Source organism: Schistocerca americana, chromosome X, assembly GCF_021461395.2.
Source record: "Schistocerca americana isolate TAMUIC-IGC-003095 chromosome X, iqSchAmer2.1, whole genome shotgun sequence".
Classification (NCBI taxonomy): Eukaryota; Metazoa; Arthropoda; class Insecta; order Orthoptera; family Acrididae; genus Schistocerca; species Schistocerca americana.
The window spans coordinates 239,487,013-239,503,353 of record NC_060130.1 but is presented as its reverse complement, the minus strand read 5'-3'; the positions used below and the strand labels follow the sequence as shown (position 1 = coordinate 239,503,353).

The following is a 16,341-nucleotide window of genomic DNA, read 5'->3' as shown; positions in this document are numbered from 1 at the left end:
TTTCCTGTTCCAGTCGCGTATGGTTCGCGGGAAGAACGACTGTCTGAAAGCCTCCGTGCGCGCTCTAATCTCTCTAATTTTACATTCGTGATCTCCTCGGGAAGTATAAGTAGGGGGAAGCAATATATTCGATACCTCATCCAGAAACGCACCCTCTCGAAACCTGGCGAGCAAGCTACACCGCGATGCAGAGCGCCTCTCTTGCAGAGTCTGCCACTTGAGTTTATTAAACATCTCCGTAACGCTATCACGGTTACCAAATAACCCAGTGACGAAACGCGCCGCTCTTCTTTGGATCTTCTCTATCTCCTCCGTCAACCCGACCTGGTACGGATCCCACACTGATGAGCAATACTCAAGTATAGGTCGAACGAGTGTTTTGTAAGCCACCTCCTTTGTTGATGGACTACATTTTCTAAGCACTCTCCCAATGAATCTCAACCTGGTACCCGCCTTACCAACAATTAGTTTTATATGATCATTCCACTTCAAATCGTTCCGTACGCATACTCCCAGATATTTTACAGAAGTAACTGCTACCAGTGTTTGTTCCGCTATCATATAATCATACAATAAAGGATCCTTCTTTCTATGTATTCGCAATACATTACATTTGTCTATGTTAAGGGTCAGTTGCCACTCCCTGCACCAAGTGCCTATCCGCTGCAGATCTTCCTGTATTTCGCTACAATTTTCTAATGCAGCAACTTCTCTGTATACTACAGCATCATCCGCGAAAAGCCGCATGGAACTTCCGACACTATCTACTAAGTCATTTATATATATTGTGAAAAGCAATGGTCCCATAACACTCCCCTGTGGCACGCCAGAGGTTACTTTAACGTCTGTAGACGTCTCTCCATTGATAACAACATGCTGTGTTCTGTTTGCTAAAAACTCTTCAATCCAGCCACACAGCTGGTCTGATATTCCGTAGGCTCTTACTTTGTTTATCAGGCGACAGTGCGGAACTGTATCGAACGCCTTCCGGAAGTCAAGAAAAATAGCATCTACCTGGGAGCCTGTATCTAATATTTTCTGGGTCTCATGAACAAATAAGGCGAGTTGGGTCTCACACGATCGCTGTTTCCGGAATCCATGTTGATTCCTACATAGTAGATTCTGGGTTTCCAGAAATGACATGATACTCGAGCAAAAAACATGTTCTAAAATTCTACAAGAGATCGACGTAAGAGATATAGGTCTATAGTTTTGCGCATCTGCTCGACGACCCTTCTTGAAGACTGGGACTATCTGTGCTCTTTTCCAATCATTTGGAACCCTCCGTTCCTCTAGAGACTTGCGGTACACGGCTGTTAGAAGGGGGGCAAGTTCTTTCGCGTACTCTGTGTAGAATCGAATTGGTATCCCGTCAGGTCCAGTGGACTTTCCTCTATTGAGTGATTCCAGTTGCTTTTCTATTCCTTGGACACTTATTTCGATGTCAGCCATTTTTTCGTTTGTGCGAGGATTTAAAGAAGGAACTGCAGTGCGGTCTTCCTCTGTGAAACAGCTTTGGAAAAAGGTGTTTAGTATTTCAGCTTTACGCGAGTCATCCTCTGTTTCAATGCCATCATCATCCCGTAGTGTCTGGATATGCTGTTTCGAGCCACTTACTGATTTAAACGACGACAGAACAGGGAGTGAAACGACGACAGAACAACTTTCAAAGCTTCGTCCCATTTGTGGATGGCTTGCTGCTTACCCATCTATGATTTGAAGGTCATTACAATTCGTATGGCTTCACCATTCAACTTTGTATGACTGGGCGCTATAAGGACATGTTCAATACCGTTGCCTGCACAGAACAGTTCAAACTCCCGAGACGTGAGCTGTGGCCCATTATCTGACACTATCACCTCAGGTAACGCAGAAGATCAACGTAAGAGCCGATACTGTTCTGAGTGACGTGGTAGCCTTCATTGGAACAACGAAGGGAAATTTTCTGTGTGAACTGACAGACACTATCCAGTGTATGTTTCAATATGGACTGGCAAAATCCATGTACAGGCGTTGGCAAGGTCCATCAGGATGTGGCCATTCAAAGTCCCTCTGTCGGGGAGCAGATTGATACTCTGCACACATTGCACACTGTGAAGTCATGGTCTCTATTTGTGCATCCATTGCTGGCAATGTACAATGGCGCCATACCAATTGCTTGGTACAGACAATACCCCAATGGTGCAACAACCAAAGCACTTCCTGCTAGAGGGACGGAGGTACCATGACTCTTGCATCGCCACTTTCAGTGTACATCAGAAGGACACTCATCTGTACAGATATGACACGCCAATGAGCAAAGCAGTTACGTACCACCAGGTGATGGATCTCCTTGAAACTCTGTGGACACCCTTGGTGGACAAACTCGAACATCATCTGTAACGCCGAGTATGATGTTATCTCCTGCGCCACACAGCGGAGTGTGACCGGAAAATCTTCCAAAAGCCGGATTTCGTCTGAATCAGTGTGATAACATGAGTCCTTGGAAGAATCAAATGCAGCATCAGAGCCAAATTGAAGCCTCGATGGAAGTCTCAGACGGTGTTCAGGAAAGATAGATTAGGCAGAATTGGTCGTGGAGTGTTTGTATCTGTCAATAGTGGGCCGGCCGAAGTGGCCGTGCGGTTAAAGGCGCTGCAGTCTGGAACCGCAAGACCGCTACGGTCGCAGGTTCGAATCCTGCCCCGGGCATGGATGTTTGTGATGTCCTTAGGTTAGTTAGGTTTAACTAGTTCTAAGTTCTAGGGGACTAATGACCTCAGCAGTTGAGTCCCATAGTGCTCAGAGCCATTTGAACCATTTTGAACCTGTCAATAGTGGTTTATCTTGTAGTGAAGTCGAAGTAGATACTCCGTGCGAATTGGTATGGGTAGCGGTTATACAGCCGAACTAAGTTAATAATTGGCTCCTTCTACCGACCCACAGACTCCGATGATATAGTTGCTGAACAGTTCAGAGAAAATTTGAGTCTCGTAACAAATAAATACCCCACTCATACGGTTATAGTTGGTGGGGACTTCAACCTTCCCTCGATATGTTGGCAAAAATACTTGTTCAAAACCGGTGGTAGGCAGAAAACATCTTCCGAGATTGTCCTAAATGCTTTCTCCGAAAATTATTTCGAGCAGTTAATCCACGAACCCACGCGAATGGTAAATGGTTGCGAAAACACACTTGACCTCTTAGCCACAAACAATCCAGAGCTGATAGAGAGCATCATGACTGATACAGGGATTAGTGATCACAAGGTCGTTGTAGCTAGGCTCAATGCCGTTTCTTCCAAATCCACCAGAAACAAACGCAAAATAATTTTATTTAAAAAAGCGGATAAAGTGTCACTAGAAGCCTTCCTAAGAGACAATCTCCATTCCTTCCGATATGACTGTGCAAATGTAGACGAGATGTGGCTCAAATTCAAAGATATAGTAGCAACAGCAATTGAGAGATTCATACCTCATAAATTGGTAAAAGATGGAACTGATCCCCCATGGTACACAAAACAGGTCCGAACGCTGTTGCAGAGGCAACGGAAAAAGCATGCGAAGTCCAGAAGAACGCGAAATCCCGAAGATTGGCTAAAATTTACAGACGTGCGAAATTTTCCACGGACTTCAATGCGAGATGTCTTTAATAGGTTCCACAACGAAACATTGTCTCGAAATTTGGTAGAAAATCCGAAGAAATTCTGGTCGCATGTAAAGTACACAAGCGGCAAGACGCAGTCAGTACCTTCGCTGCGCAGTGCCGATGGTACTGTTACCGACGACTGTGCCGCTAAAGCGGAGATATTGAACGCAGTTTTCCGGAATTCCTTCACCAGGGAAGACGAATGGAATATTCCAGAATTTGAAACACGAACAGCTGCTAGCATGAGTTTCTTAGAAGTAGATACCTTAGGGGTTGCGAAGCAACTCAAATCGCTTGGTACGGGCAAGTCTTCAGGTCCAGATTGTATACCGATTAAGTTCCTTTCAGATTACACTGACACAATAGCTCCCTACTTAGCAATCATATACAACCGCTCGCTCACCGATAGATCTGCACCTAGAGATTGGAAAATTGCGCAGGTAGCACCAGTGTTTAAGAAGGGTATTAGGAGTAATCCATCGAACTACAGACCTATATCATTGACATCGGTTTGCAGTAGGGTTTTGGAGCATATACTGTATTCAAACATTATGAATCACCTCGAAGGGAACGATCTATTGATACGTAATCAGCATGGTTTCACAAAACATCGTTCTTGTGCAACGCAGCTAGCTCTTTATTCGCACGAAGTAATGGCCGCTATCGACAGGGGATCTCAAGTTGATTCCGTATTTCTAGATTTCCGGAAATCTTTTGACACCGTTCCTCACAAGCGACTTCTAATTAAGCTGCGGGCCTATGGGGTATCGTCTCAGTTGTGTGACTGGATTCGTGATTTCCTGTCAGGAAGGTCGCAGTTCGTAGTAATAGACGGCAAATCATCGAGTAAAACTGAAGTGATATCAGGTGTTCCCCAGGGAAGCGTCCTGGGACCTCTGCTGTTCCTGATCTATATAAATGACCTGGGTGACAATCTGAGCAGTTCTCTTAGGTTGTTCGCAGATGATGCTGTAATTTGCCGTCTAGTAAGGTCATCCGAAGACCAGTATCAGTTGCAAAGCGATTTAGAAAATATTGCTGTATGGTGTGGCAGGTGGCAGTTGACGCTAAATAACGAAAAGTGTGAGGTGATCCACATGAGTTCCAAAAGAAATCCGTTAGAATTCGATTACTCGATAAATAGTACAATTCTCAAGGCTGTCAATTCAACTAAGTACCTGGGTGTTAAAATTACGAACAACTTCGGTTGGAAAGACCACATAGATAATATTGTGGGAAAGGCGAGCCAAAGGTTGCGTTTCATTGGCAGGACACTTAGAAGATGCAACAAGTCCACTAAAGATACAGCTTACGCTACACTCGTTCGTCCTCTGTTAGAATATTGCTGCGCGGTGTGGGATCCTTACCAGGTGGGACTGACGGAGGACATCGAAAGGGTGCAAAAAAGGGCAGCTCGTTTTGTATTATCACATAAAAGGGGAGAGAGTGTGGCAGATATGATACGCGAGTTGGGATGGAAGTCATTAAAGCAACGACGTTTATCGTCGCGGCGAGATCTATTTACGAAACTTCAGTCGCCAACTTTCTCTTCCGAATGCGAAAATATTTTGTTGAGCCCAACCTACATAGGTAGGAATGATCATCAAAATGAAATAAGAGAAATCAGAGCTCGAACAGAAAGGTTTAGGAGTTCGTTTTTCCCGCGCGCTGTTCGGGAGTGGAATGGTAGAGAGATAGTTTGATTGTGGTTCGATTAACCCTCTGCCAAGCACTTAAATGTGAATTGTAGAGTAGTCATGTAGATGTAGATGTAGATGGGAGGTCGGCGTTCGAATATTTGGAACTCGGCCGAAATGCCACCTAGTACTGGTAACTCGGTAAGACAAGGGCCCACCATTAAACTTCTGCATTGTACGTGCTGGGACAAGCTGGAAGGACCTGAACAGAGCCTTCAGTGGTCTGTGGTCCGTAACTAGAGAAAATTGGCGTCTGTAGAGGTACTGATGGTAGTATGTGACCCCATAAATGATAACCAACACCTCCTTTTCCTGTTGACTGTGGTTGCATTGAGCCTTGGTCTATGCCTTTGACGCAAATGCAGTTGGCCTGTCATTCGAGTCCACTTGATGCGACAACACAACACCAATGTCATAAGATGAGCCATCTACTGCAAAAACGAAAGCCTAGCTGGGCTCGAAATGGATAAATACCGATCACTTAGCAGTGCCCCTTTCAGCTGCTGGAAAGAGGTCTGACATTCGGCAGCCTGGTCCCATAATGCATAAGGGACAGGATGAGCAAAACCCCTGAATTGTCTTAATCTTGACAACAGATATCACATGTACTTCAAAGTCATGCTCAGTTATATCGACAACGTCCTGTGACCCAGTAGCTGACAATACTGTACTGAGGCCACAGTTTGGAAGCTTTACTATGGTAGCACGAATACGGGAATCAGACACGTTCCGAGTTATCGTATCTCTCATCATAATGTTGCTGTAACTTATGCTACATGAACACTGAAAGAAACATTTTCTACTAAGGCCATGAAATTATATTGATCACTGTTTGTACGATTGTTCTTGCTGCTGCTTCAGTCTGCAAAATTTATCACGAGCATCTGTTACATGCATTAAAATGATTTGACAGTTTGTTAACTAACTCACTGTAGGGGACCTGATGAAGTTGGCGATCTGGAAACAGTTTTACTACCAACCGGAATACAGCTGAGCTTCCCGGCCGGAGTGTCGAGCGGTTCTAGGCGCTACAGTTTGGAACCGCGCGACCGCTACGGTCTCAGGTTCGAATCCTGCCTCGGGCATGGATGTGTGTGATGTCCTTAGGTTAGTTAGGTTTAAGTAGTCCTACGTTCTAGGGGACTGATGACCTCAGCAGTTAGTGCTCAGAGCCATTTGAAACATTTGAACAGCTGAGCTTACGGTGGAGAGAAAATGGTAAATACGCTGGTTACCTGTTATTCTGTAGGCACTGAAATGTGCAGTCAACTGCACAACATAATCAGCCCAGACTTCACTTTGACCCACAAACTCTCTGAATTTAGGTGCTTGAACCGTTTGTTGAGTTGCTTCCAATTTTACAGTCTGGGGTGACGGTCGTGGTGCTGCCACAATTGTTTGTGGTGCTTGTAATAGTTGTTCAGTCCTTTGTCCCTGCAGTTGTATAGCTTGCATTAAAGACACATCCGGAAGAGTCTCTCTCTCTCTCTCTCTCTCTCTCTCTCTCTCTCTCTCTCTCTCTCTCTCCCACCCACCCTCCCATCGACACACACACACACACACACACACACACACACACACATAGAAAAATAGCACTGCAGCAAGAGTGTGTTCGCTACACAAAATGCCACAGTGAGCTAATCGCGAGCTGCATCCTCGGCGACACTTAACTTGTTGTGTCCGACGTCTTGGACACTGCCACGAATAATGCAGTTAATTATAACACTCTGAATAAGTAATACTTTATTAATTACAACAGAGTTTATCTTTGCTCACCAGAGTCGGCTGTAGTTATGAAACTGCACATGTTGACTTGCGGTTCAGAACATACTATATGAGCCACGACTGCTGAATGGTGAAGTGATACAAGTTCAGAATAGCCATATTGTGGCTTCACTACAGTCACAAGAAAACACAGCTTGTCGACACAGTTCTGATAGCGCTGGATTGTAGGCACAATTCACAGGAGACAGAAGTCTCTTTATTCCTCGACGGTTGACATGGGCTGTGTCACGGCGAGTAGGTATCGCAACAACATTACTCTGATAGGAACTTCCTGGAAGTGGGCAGGATCCAGCCTGGAACAGAGCTGCCCTCCTGGCCCCTGGCTACGCTATGTCAGGGCAGAAGCGAGGCAGTGGAGCCTCTGAACTACGGGAGGCACGGCGAGTAGGTATCGCAACAACATTACTCTGATAGGAACTTCCTGGAAGTGGGCAGGATCCAGCCTGGAACAGAGCTGCCCTCCTGGCCCCTGGCTACGCTATGTCAGGGCAGAAGCGAGGCAGTGGCGCCTCTGAACTACGGGAGGCACGGCGAGTAGGTATCGCAACAACATTACTCTGATAGGAACTTCCTGGAAGTGGGCAGGATCCAGCCTGGAACAGAGCTGCCCTCCTGGCCCCTGGCTACGCTATGTCAGGGCAGAAGCGAGGCAGTGGAGCCTCTGAACTACGGGAGGCACGGCGAGTAGGTATCGCAACAACATTACTCTGATAGGAACTTCCTGGAAGTGGGCAGGATCCAGCCTCGAACAGAGCTCCCCTCCTGGCCCCTGGCTACGCTATGTCAGGGCAGAAGCGAGGCAGTGGCGCCTGTGAACTACGGGAGGCACGGCGAGTAGGTATCGCAACAACATTACTCTGATAGGAACTTCCTGGAAGTGGGCAGGATCCAGCCTGGAACAGAGCTGCCCTCCTGGCCCCTGGCTACGCTATGTCAGGGCAGAAGCGAGGCAGTGGAGCCTCTGAACTACGGGAGGCACGGCTTCTTCCTAGCATCTCACTGGCGCCTCGTGGTACCGCTTCGCTGTGTAGTATCTCTACGGTGGTGGATACTTCTTGCGCCGCTCTCGATACTCGACGACACCTCATGAGGCACATTCATATAACCTCGTTGAATTAAAAATGGATGATGTTGCTGAGGGCTAATAATGGCTCACTTACGACTTACAGACAAATCTTGTTCATACACACATAGAACTGTTTAAGCACGTTGCTCTGTACAGACTAACGATATAAGTCTCATGATGAGCAGTTGAAAACAGAACCGAAGGAAACATAATTAAGTTATACGCAAAACACTGGAATAGAATACCAATTCCTTCAAATCTTCAACAAAAATTGCTCCTCCAAACACAAAAAACCAAACGAATTTTATGACTACACCGCATTTATCTACACATTGGTAAATCTATTTCTGATCATCGAAGCAAACATCTAGAGAAGAGAACGGAGAATTATATGGAATGCATTGAGATAAAAATAGAGAATCGATAGGTCTGAATGAAGATATAGTTAGCAGATCCAACGATGCATTTTCAGACACAGCTAAATCAAATTACCAGAGAGTTACAGTTATTTGGTTGTGTGACTCGTTCTTGGGTGCTCAGGAACGAGGCTATCAATGCAGTTAGTTAGTTACACGTTCCATATATCATCGAACGATTCTGTTTATCAGAATGATGTGGATTGCGTCAGTTTAAAAGATATGTTACATCGTTAATGAAACTGTTACTTTTCCTACTCATACAGCTACATTTAAAATTTTGGTTTCTTAATTTTTTCTTGCAGTATACCACTTTTCAATTGAAATTCATGCATGAAATATAAGGAGTTGTCTAGCAGAAATGATTTTAAGTTAGATTTAAAATTACTTTCCTGCCTGTAAGACATTTTGCGCTATTCAGCAAATGGTCAGAAATTTTTGTTCTCCCATATTGAACTCCTTTCTATGTCACTGACAGCTTCAATGATGTCTCTTTAAAGTCATGTTTTTGTTGGTATGGACATCATCGTTCTTCTCAAATTGTGATGGATTATTAATGGCGAATTTCAGTCATCAAAATTTGTATTGTAGTGCTGCATTTAAAATTGAGGTACCTAAAATGTGAGCGCAGCTGAACACCACATACTGCTCTTACCGCTCGCTTCTGTGCAATAAATACTTTTTGTATATAAGTGGTGAGTTACCCTAGAAAAGACATTACTGAGTTGGAAATATGCGCAGTATGTGAAGCGGTTCATTCGTTTCTTTCCAAGTATATCAATAGTACTAAGAGCAAAATGGCCTGAACATTACTGTACGAATATAAGCAGCTCAGTAACAAACTTCTCCCAGTTCAAGGCGTCATCAACGGGTAAACCGGAATATCTGGAGAAATCTATCCCACTTTCTGACTCATGTGTATGTGGTAGAACAGTTATTCTTATGATTGTGACTGTTGTGCAGAAATAGATATAATGAGCTTTCTCAAAATTTAGAAAGAGTCCAGTTTCAAAGAACATAATTCATCGGAAAACATCATTAACGACATTTTAATTTGCTTTTACTGTAATGGGATTTATTATAACACCACAAATGTTTGCTAAAAGTACGCAATTCTGCTTGATGAGTGTTAAATGGGAGGTCATTCACATATATTCAGGGATCTCTCATAAAAGTCGTCAGGCAGATTTTCTCTGGTGTTTCAGCAGATATTTGCAATTTCGTTTTTGCAGTGTGTAGGTGGAGTCAGCCCAAACAAATAGTGCTCAGCACGTCTTCGATGTGACTCCCAGTGCCTACGGAAAGCGTCTGTTTCCCAACACAAAGAAAATGGTTTTTAAATCGGAATTTTAGGTGCCCATTCAATAGAGCGATTCCAGATCAGTCTAGTGCGATATTTATTTTATCGATACATATTAACAAAAACAACAAAACTCTAAGAATAAAAGTGCTCTGACAGCGACAGCACCGCCATGGCTCGCGCTTACAGCTACTGCCTTGCATGCAGCGCTACTGAGTCGCTACTGGATTTCTGTATATTCTTCGTGTTTTATTGTCCCTGTTAAGACATATCGATAAAACAAATATGGGACTAGACAAATCTGTTAGCGGTCTATCAAATAGGTACGTAAAATTTCGATTTAAAAATAATTTTATTTGTAATGGGAAACACACGAAAGACGCGACGAGCAGTAAGTGCTCGAGCTGAAATCAGTTACACAATGCAGAAACTAAATAGCAAATACCTGCCGAAACACCAGACGAAATGAGCCTGACGACGCTCAGTAGAGACACTCGGTATAAGGAACAGCAGTGAACGAAAAGCTGAACCTGGTGGGTCGCTCTTTGTGATTTCTCCTCAGTCACTAAAATTTGCTATTCTTCCGATAGTGTTTGAATTCTTCAGCATAATCTATTCCGTTCTGTTCGTTAAATATGATTCAAACCAGTTATGTGCAAAGCCATTGATGCCATTAAACGCCTTGGAGAGATCGCAAAATGTGCCACACAGCGGTATTTTATTATTTGACGCTTGTAAAATTTGATGGGTGAATATGTGAGCAGCTTTCTCAGTCGACCAACCCTTCTGGAATCCAAACGGTGGTGTACTAAGTAAACTGTTTCTACTAAAATGTGAGACTACAGTTGAGTTTACTACTTTTCTGAATCCTTTGGACAAAGAGTCAGTAAGAAATTTGCGAGATAATTATTAAAGTCTTCTCATCACCTTTCTTATAAAGATGTCTTATAATTACATATTGTAATCTGACTGAAAAATCCCCCATGCCAGTGATGCATGCCATATATCACTAAGGATTTTAATTATTAAGTTAGACCAACTTTCCAGAATTCTATTCGAAGTTTCATCAACAGCATGTGAGTTTTAGTTTCTTAGAATTTTTATAGTTCTTTTAATATCAGTGAAGAATGTTGGTGCTGCTTCTAGTTACTTGAAGCTTTGTGGAACAACATTTTTAATGTATTCTCATGCTTCTTCAGCTGACCTATCAAATATCATTTTTGCTGCTACAGTTAGAATCTGACTGTTTCAAATATTTGTGAATTATCAGTCACAAACATCGTCATTCAGTTTAATTTTTGTGATATCTTGTACTCTCTCACACTGTCCCCTTTTCACAATACCCCCAACAGTTTTAATCTTATTATCTACATTATTAATTTCTACCAGGGCACGTATATCTCTGGACATTTTAATAACTTTCTAGAAAAATATTACAGTATTATCTGTATTTTCTGGTACTGACTTATTCTTTCTTTTACATAAATCTCCCATTCCCCCATACATGAGATTTTAATCTCTTCATTTGAAAATTCCTGGCAGATGAAACGGCAGGCCACACCGAGGCTCGAACTCGGGTCCTTTGGTTTTCGTGAACTACCCAAGCACGACTCACGACCCGCCCTCATCGTTTTGTTTCTGTCAGTACCTCGTTCCCGAGCTCGAGTCTCCGTCCGGTACACAGTTTTAACCGGCAGGAAGTTTCATCATCAGTCCAGACTCCGCTGCAGAGTAAAAATTTCAATCTCTCTAGTTATTTATGTTCTACTTGTTAACTTGCAAAAGCTGCTTTAAAATACAGACATAAACGACTGTTGATTGTATAGAATATTACCCATATTTTTCTACATGTACCTCATCCTATACTACCTCTTTTACATTACTTTTAAAATATCGACTACTTTATTCGTTAATAAGCCACATTGCTTTGTATGAAAATGCTTCAGACCTGTAAGGTGCTACATTGTTTATTTCCACGAAATGTGCATCATGGTCAGATAGACTGTTAACAATGTGGTACACATTAATTTTTTTCAGATTGAGCAAGGTCTGTAATAATATTATCAGTCAGTGTCCTGCTACCTTTCTGTAAGTGGAACAGAAAGTTCACTAATGAAATCAGACTGAAACAACCAAATAATTTTTCCAATTCATCTTTCCTATCAGAATTTATTAAGAAATCTACTTGGAACTCTCCACAAATTACTGCCTGTTTCATACTGTCTGAAGGGTAATTCAATAAAGCATCTAGATTTCTCATAAGTAGTTGAAAGTCGCCTAGAGGTGATCTGTAGACTTGTATAGTTTCATGTTTCCAATAGTAACAACTTAGAAGCACATACTGATCTGCCAAATAAAACTTGTTTAAAAATTATTTTACTTTATCAAAATTTTTTCTGCATGTTCAACTTGAGTCCTTTTTCCCATGTTTACTCTATACGAAAGTGGTGACAGTCTACAATCAATCACATTTAACTTCGCTATCCCTGTGGTTACATGTTGTTCAGAGAGGCACAGAACGTCTATCACTTCAAAATTTTCCACATCTACTTGCGATACAAGAAGCTGATCTATGTTGTTCTTCAGCTCTAGAATGTTCTAGTGAAACAAACTAATTTTATGTTTCTGTGGACTGCTAATATGGTCCTGTTCCGTTATAATTTCTTTCAAGAATATCAGTCTATAGTCTGAGTCTGGCCCCCTAATCACAGGTACTTTGCCTTGTGTGCTTGTGCTCTCACCACTTTACATTTTCTTCTAGATGCTCATCTAACTTACCCCTCCCCCTCCTATTCATGTGCAGGCCATGATTTCTGTATCCCCAGCACCGAACTGAAAACTAGGTACAGCAAAGATATAACACTTTGTTTATTTGTTTACATGGCTTACAGCTGTGTTAACCCAGGCCTGATCATGGCTCTGCAAATCTCGACAAATCCAACTTGTGGGTGTGGTGATGCTTCTCCTACTTCCTCCAGGACACCATTAATACTATACTCTAAGTTGTTAACCAGGTTGCTTCCTGCTCTTCCTACTACAAGTATGTGAACTGAATCACCAAAATATCTGTGTTCTCTGTCACTTCACTAGCAATGAAACTAGGTCTCACGATGCTTGTGATACAGTAGTCTATACCAAGCTCTTCATGGAGCATTTGGCCTACTTCCCTTACGTTAGTGCGACCTAGAGGCAAGACTACTTCCTATTTACTAGATTTTTATATTGATCTACTCCTAATGTTTTTCCTACGAGTTAGCTGCACTCTACTTTCCTCAAAAAACTGGTTGACGCTTTTCTCTCGTTTCAGATGCGAACTTAAAAATGATTGTTAACCGAAATCGGAAATTTGATTTCTGAGGTATTCTCACTCCACTATATACTTGTTACCTTATCCTAGTTCCCACTTCCTCGTTCCCCATTCAGTTGTCTAATTCAAAACACACCATTTCCCGTTCTGCCTTCAGGGCACAAATATTTCTTCTTTGTTCCATGATTCTCATTGTCTCGACTGCATAATGTATAGCCTCATCTGATACTTTACTGGAATCCCCGTTACAATCCCCCTAATTGAATACGAATCCCCAGTGCTGGCATTTTGCCCCATACTTCCTAACGTACGACAACATCCATATTTATCACACATGACGATACTTCAGCAGTAAACAGAAAAAACTGACGCATTTAAAATATTTTTAGTAATCTCCCCGTTGTGGAGTCTACAGCCCAATACAGGTCACAGTACGAAATTTCAGTGAATAGCCAATTCCTGTTAGCTGCTTAAATATTATTATTATTATTTCGTACTCTACGCTTATTTCGGCGTTACAGCCATTTTCTAGTACAACCTTCAGTCTTTATACGTAGTGTAGATGTCGATTAGATGGCATTTGTCACAGAGTATATAGAAATGAATACCAGTACGTACATGCATTACGAATAACTTAACGTCAGGATTCCTTTGTACACATTCTATGTAAACTATCTAATTGTCGACATCTAGACTATATATAATATTTGCAGGTTGTACTATAAAATGGCAACGGCCTTGCCGCAGTGGATACACCGGGTCCCGTGAGATCACCGAAGTTAAGCGCTGTCGGGCGTGGTCGGCACTTGGATGGGTGACCATCCAGCCGCCATGCGCTGATGCCATTTTTCGGGGTGCACTCAGCCTCGTGATGCCAATTGAGGAGCTACTCGACCGAATAGTAGCGGCTCCTGTCAAAGAAAACCATCATAACGTCCAGGAGAGCGGTGTGCTGACCACACGCCCCTCCTATCCGCATCCTCAACTGAGGATGATACGGCGGTCGGATGGTCCCGATGGGCCACTTGTGGCCTGAAGACGGAGTGGTACTATAAAATGGCAATAACGCCAAAATAGAGTAAGAAAGAATGATAAAGTTTAAGCAACTAACAGAAATTAATTTTTCATTACAGCACTTGAACAATAAAGTAGGAATTAGTGACTACTTATCTTCCAATGAGGTGTGCAGGTAACTTCCAGATGGCAGGCAAACGTAAAAAAGAAATTGTACACACCACACAGATATTGGCTGAACGTAATTTTAACGTCGCAGAAGACACGAAATGAGTGAAAACTACAAAAGCTCGATGTCTTTCGAGAACAATCTTACATAGACACATTAAGCAAATTATGAAAAGGAATGTAATGTATTCAAACAGTACGTAACAACTATATGGCGAACGAACGTAAATTAGTTCAACTCCACTCTTAACAAAGGTAAGGAAAATACGAAGGCTGTTCAATGGATTATTGAATTATAAATGGTAGGAATTGCACAAGAAGATTTCCTTAATAGGGAGTTGTCTGAGTATTCATGCTTGTCACATTATGTTAATGAAATTAAGTGGTTGCGTTAGTCTATCACGACCAGTAAGTGCTATGTAGGTTAGAAAAATCGCAGATAGTGCATTTTAGTCTCCGGGTGAGGAACGCCTTTTCCACAAATAACAATGATTTGATATGGCTATCCGTCCCTTACACACAGTGATGAGTGTAAAAAGATCAATCTCACCTATTGTTTTGGCTGTCTTTTTCCAGTTCTCTGGCCTGTAGGTTGATTCCATTGCGAAATTATCTGTTTCCTTGTCATGTCATTATCTTCGTTTTCTTTTGTTACAGGGATCCCTTCTCTAAGAAGCTACACAAGATTCTGGACCAGGTGATCCATGATCTTGACCGAACGATCCAGAAGAGAGGTTGGGGTAGAATACCAACACATTTGTATAAGTTTTACACTGGTAATCTTCACCACAATGTATCAGACGTTCACTGAGCCACGCTAAAAGTAGTCTGGTCACGATTTTGTAGGTTGTGACGTTGGACTGAAGAAGTGTTCAGAGTTCGTGATTACTACAGCGCTCACTGACAAGGTGCTACGTTTTATTCCAGAACGTTATTTTTAAGAAAACACTCGAATTAAATTTGTAGATAGATGTACGTTGATGCTCCATGGTGCTACACCAAGTTTGATACAGTAAAATGAAACCCTGAGTAAAGGCTTAAAAACTCTCCTGTCTTTGGAAATATTTTTACGTTATCCGCCATTTATACTATCCAGTGTGCTGCAGTTCCTCAAGTAGGTTAGAGGGAAATAGTTCCTTCCTTATTTTGCGCTACTAGTCGTAAGCTCTAATCTTTCGGCAAATTAATGACTTCGACGATCGTGCTAAGTTCTCTTTTCGAATATTACAGCCCTAGAAATTATAAGAAAGCTATCACAAACTACATCTCGCAATTCACACTTTAATCATTTCATAGATACGTCGACCATGTAGTATGAAATTAATTTATGGAGCCGGTATTACCTTTAACTGCCTTACTGCACAGATACGAAATATTCACATGACATGTAAAGTCTACCTGAATGTTTGTACCGTAATGACATATGGGAGAGTGAAAGTATAAATTTTTCCAAGCAGGAAAGTGTCATGTCAATAACATTTCATTCGAAAACACGGATATTTGTATAAGAAATGTTAATAGCATTTCAATACATCAGACTATGAAGCTTCATTCAGTTTCATTTCTGACATGGAGTCAATAAATCAGAACGAACGGCACGAACAATTAAAAGCTAAGAGAACCTGTCAGCGTGATGTATGGCCTCGTAGATGACAATTCATAACATGTAAGAGCTTATTTTTCGAACTAGACAACAGCAAAATGTTGTATACTAGCAATAAAATTAAAGGACAAGTAATTGCACGCAGTAGTCATTATCCGGGAAGGGTTCCAGGTAACACCAACACTTGCTGCATATCAGCTACAATGAAAATATCAATCGTGTTACTCCAGTACTACTCTATGGCTGTGACCAAAATTATGCAATAAATCCAATACTGGATGCTTGGTTAGATACGAAATATAATCTGAAAAAGCTACCTGTTTCGTCCACGTTTTGTATATGTCACGTCTTCCTTCTC

At 42.1% G+C, this 16,341-nt stretch overlaps 1 protein-coding gene across 1 annotated transcript in view; it reads left to right on the top strand.

Annotated features, from left to right (window-relative positions):
* The window catches only part of LOC124555939 (WSC domain-containing protein 1-like), a 197,152-nt gene extending 181,854 nt beyond the window's left edge, over positions 1-15,298 (top strand). The window contains exon 4 of the mRNA XM_047129989.1: positions 15,038-15,298. Coding sequence (XP_046985945.1) covers positions 15,038-15,191 — 154 coding nt within the window. The 3' untranslated portion in view covers positions 15,192-15,298. The remainder of the gene's footprint in view (positions 1-15,037) is intronic.
* The last annotated feature ends 1,043 nt before the right edge of the window (positions 15,299-16,341 follow it).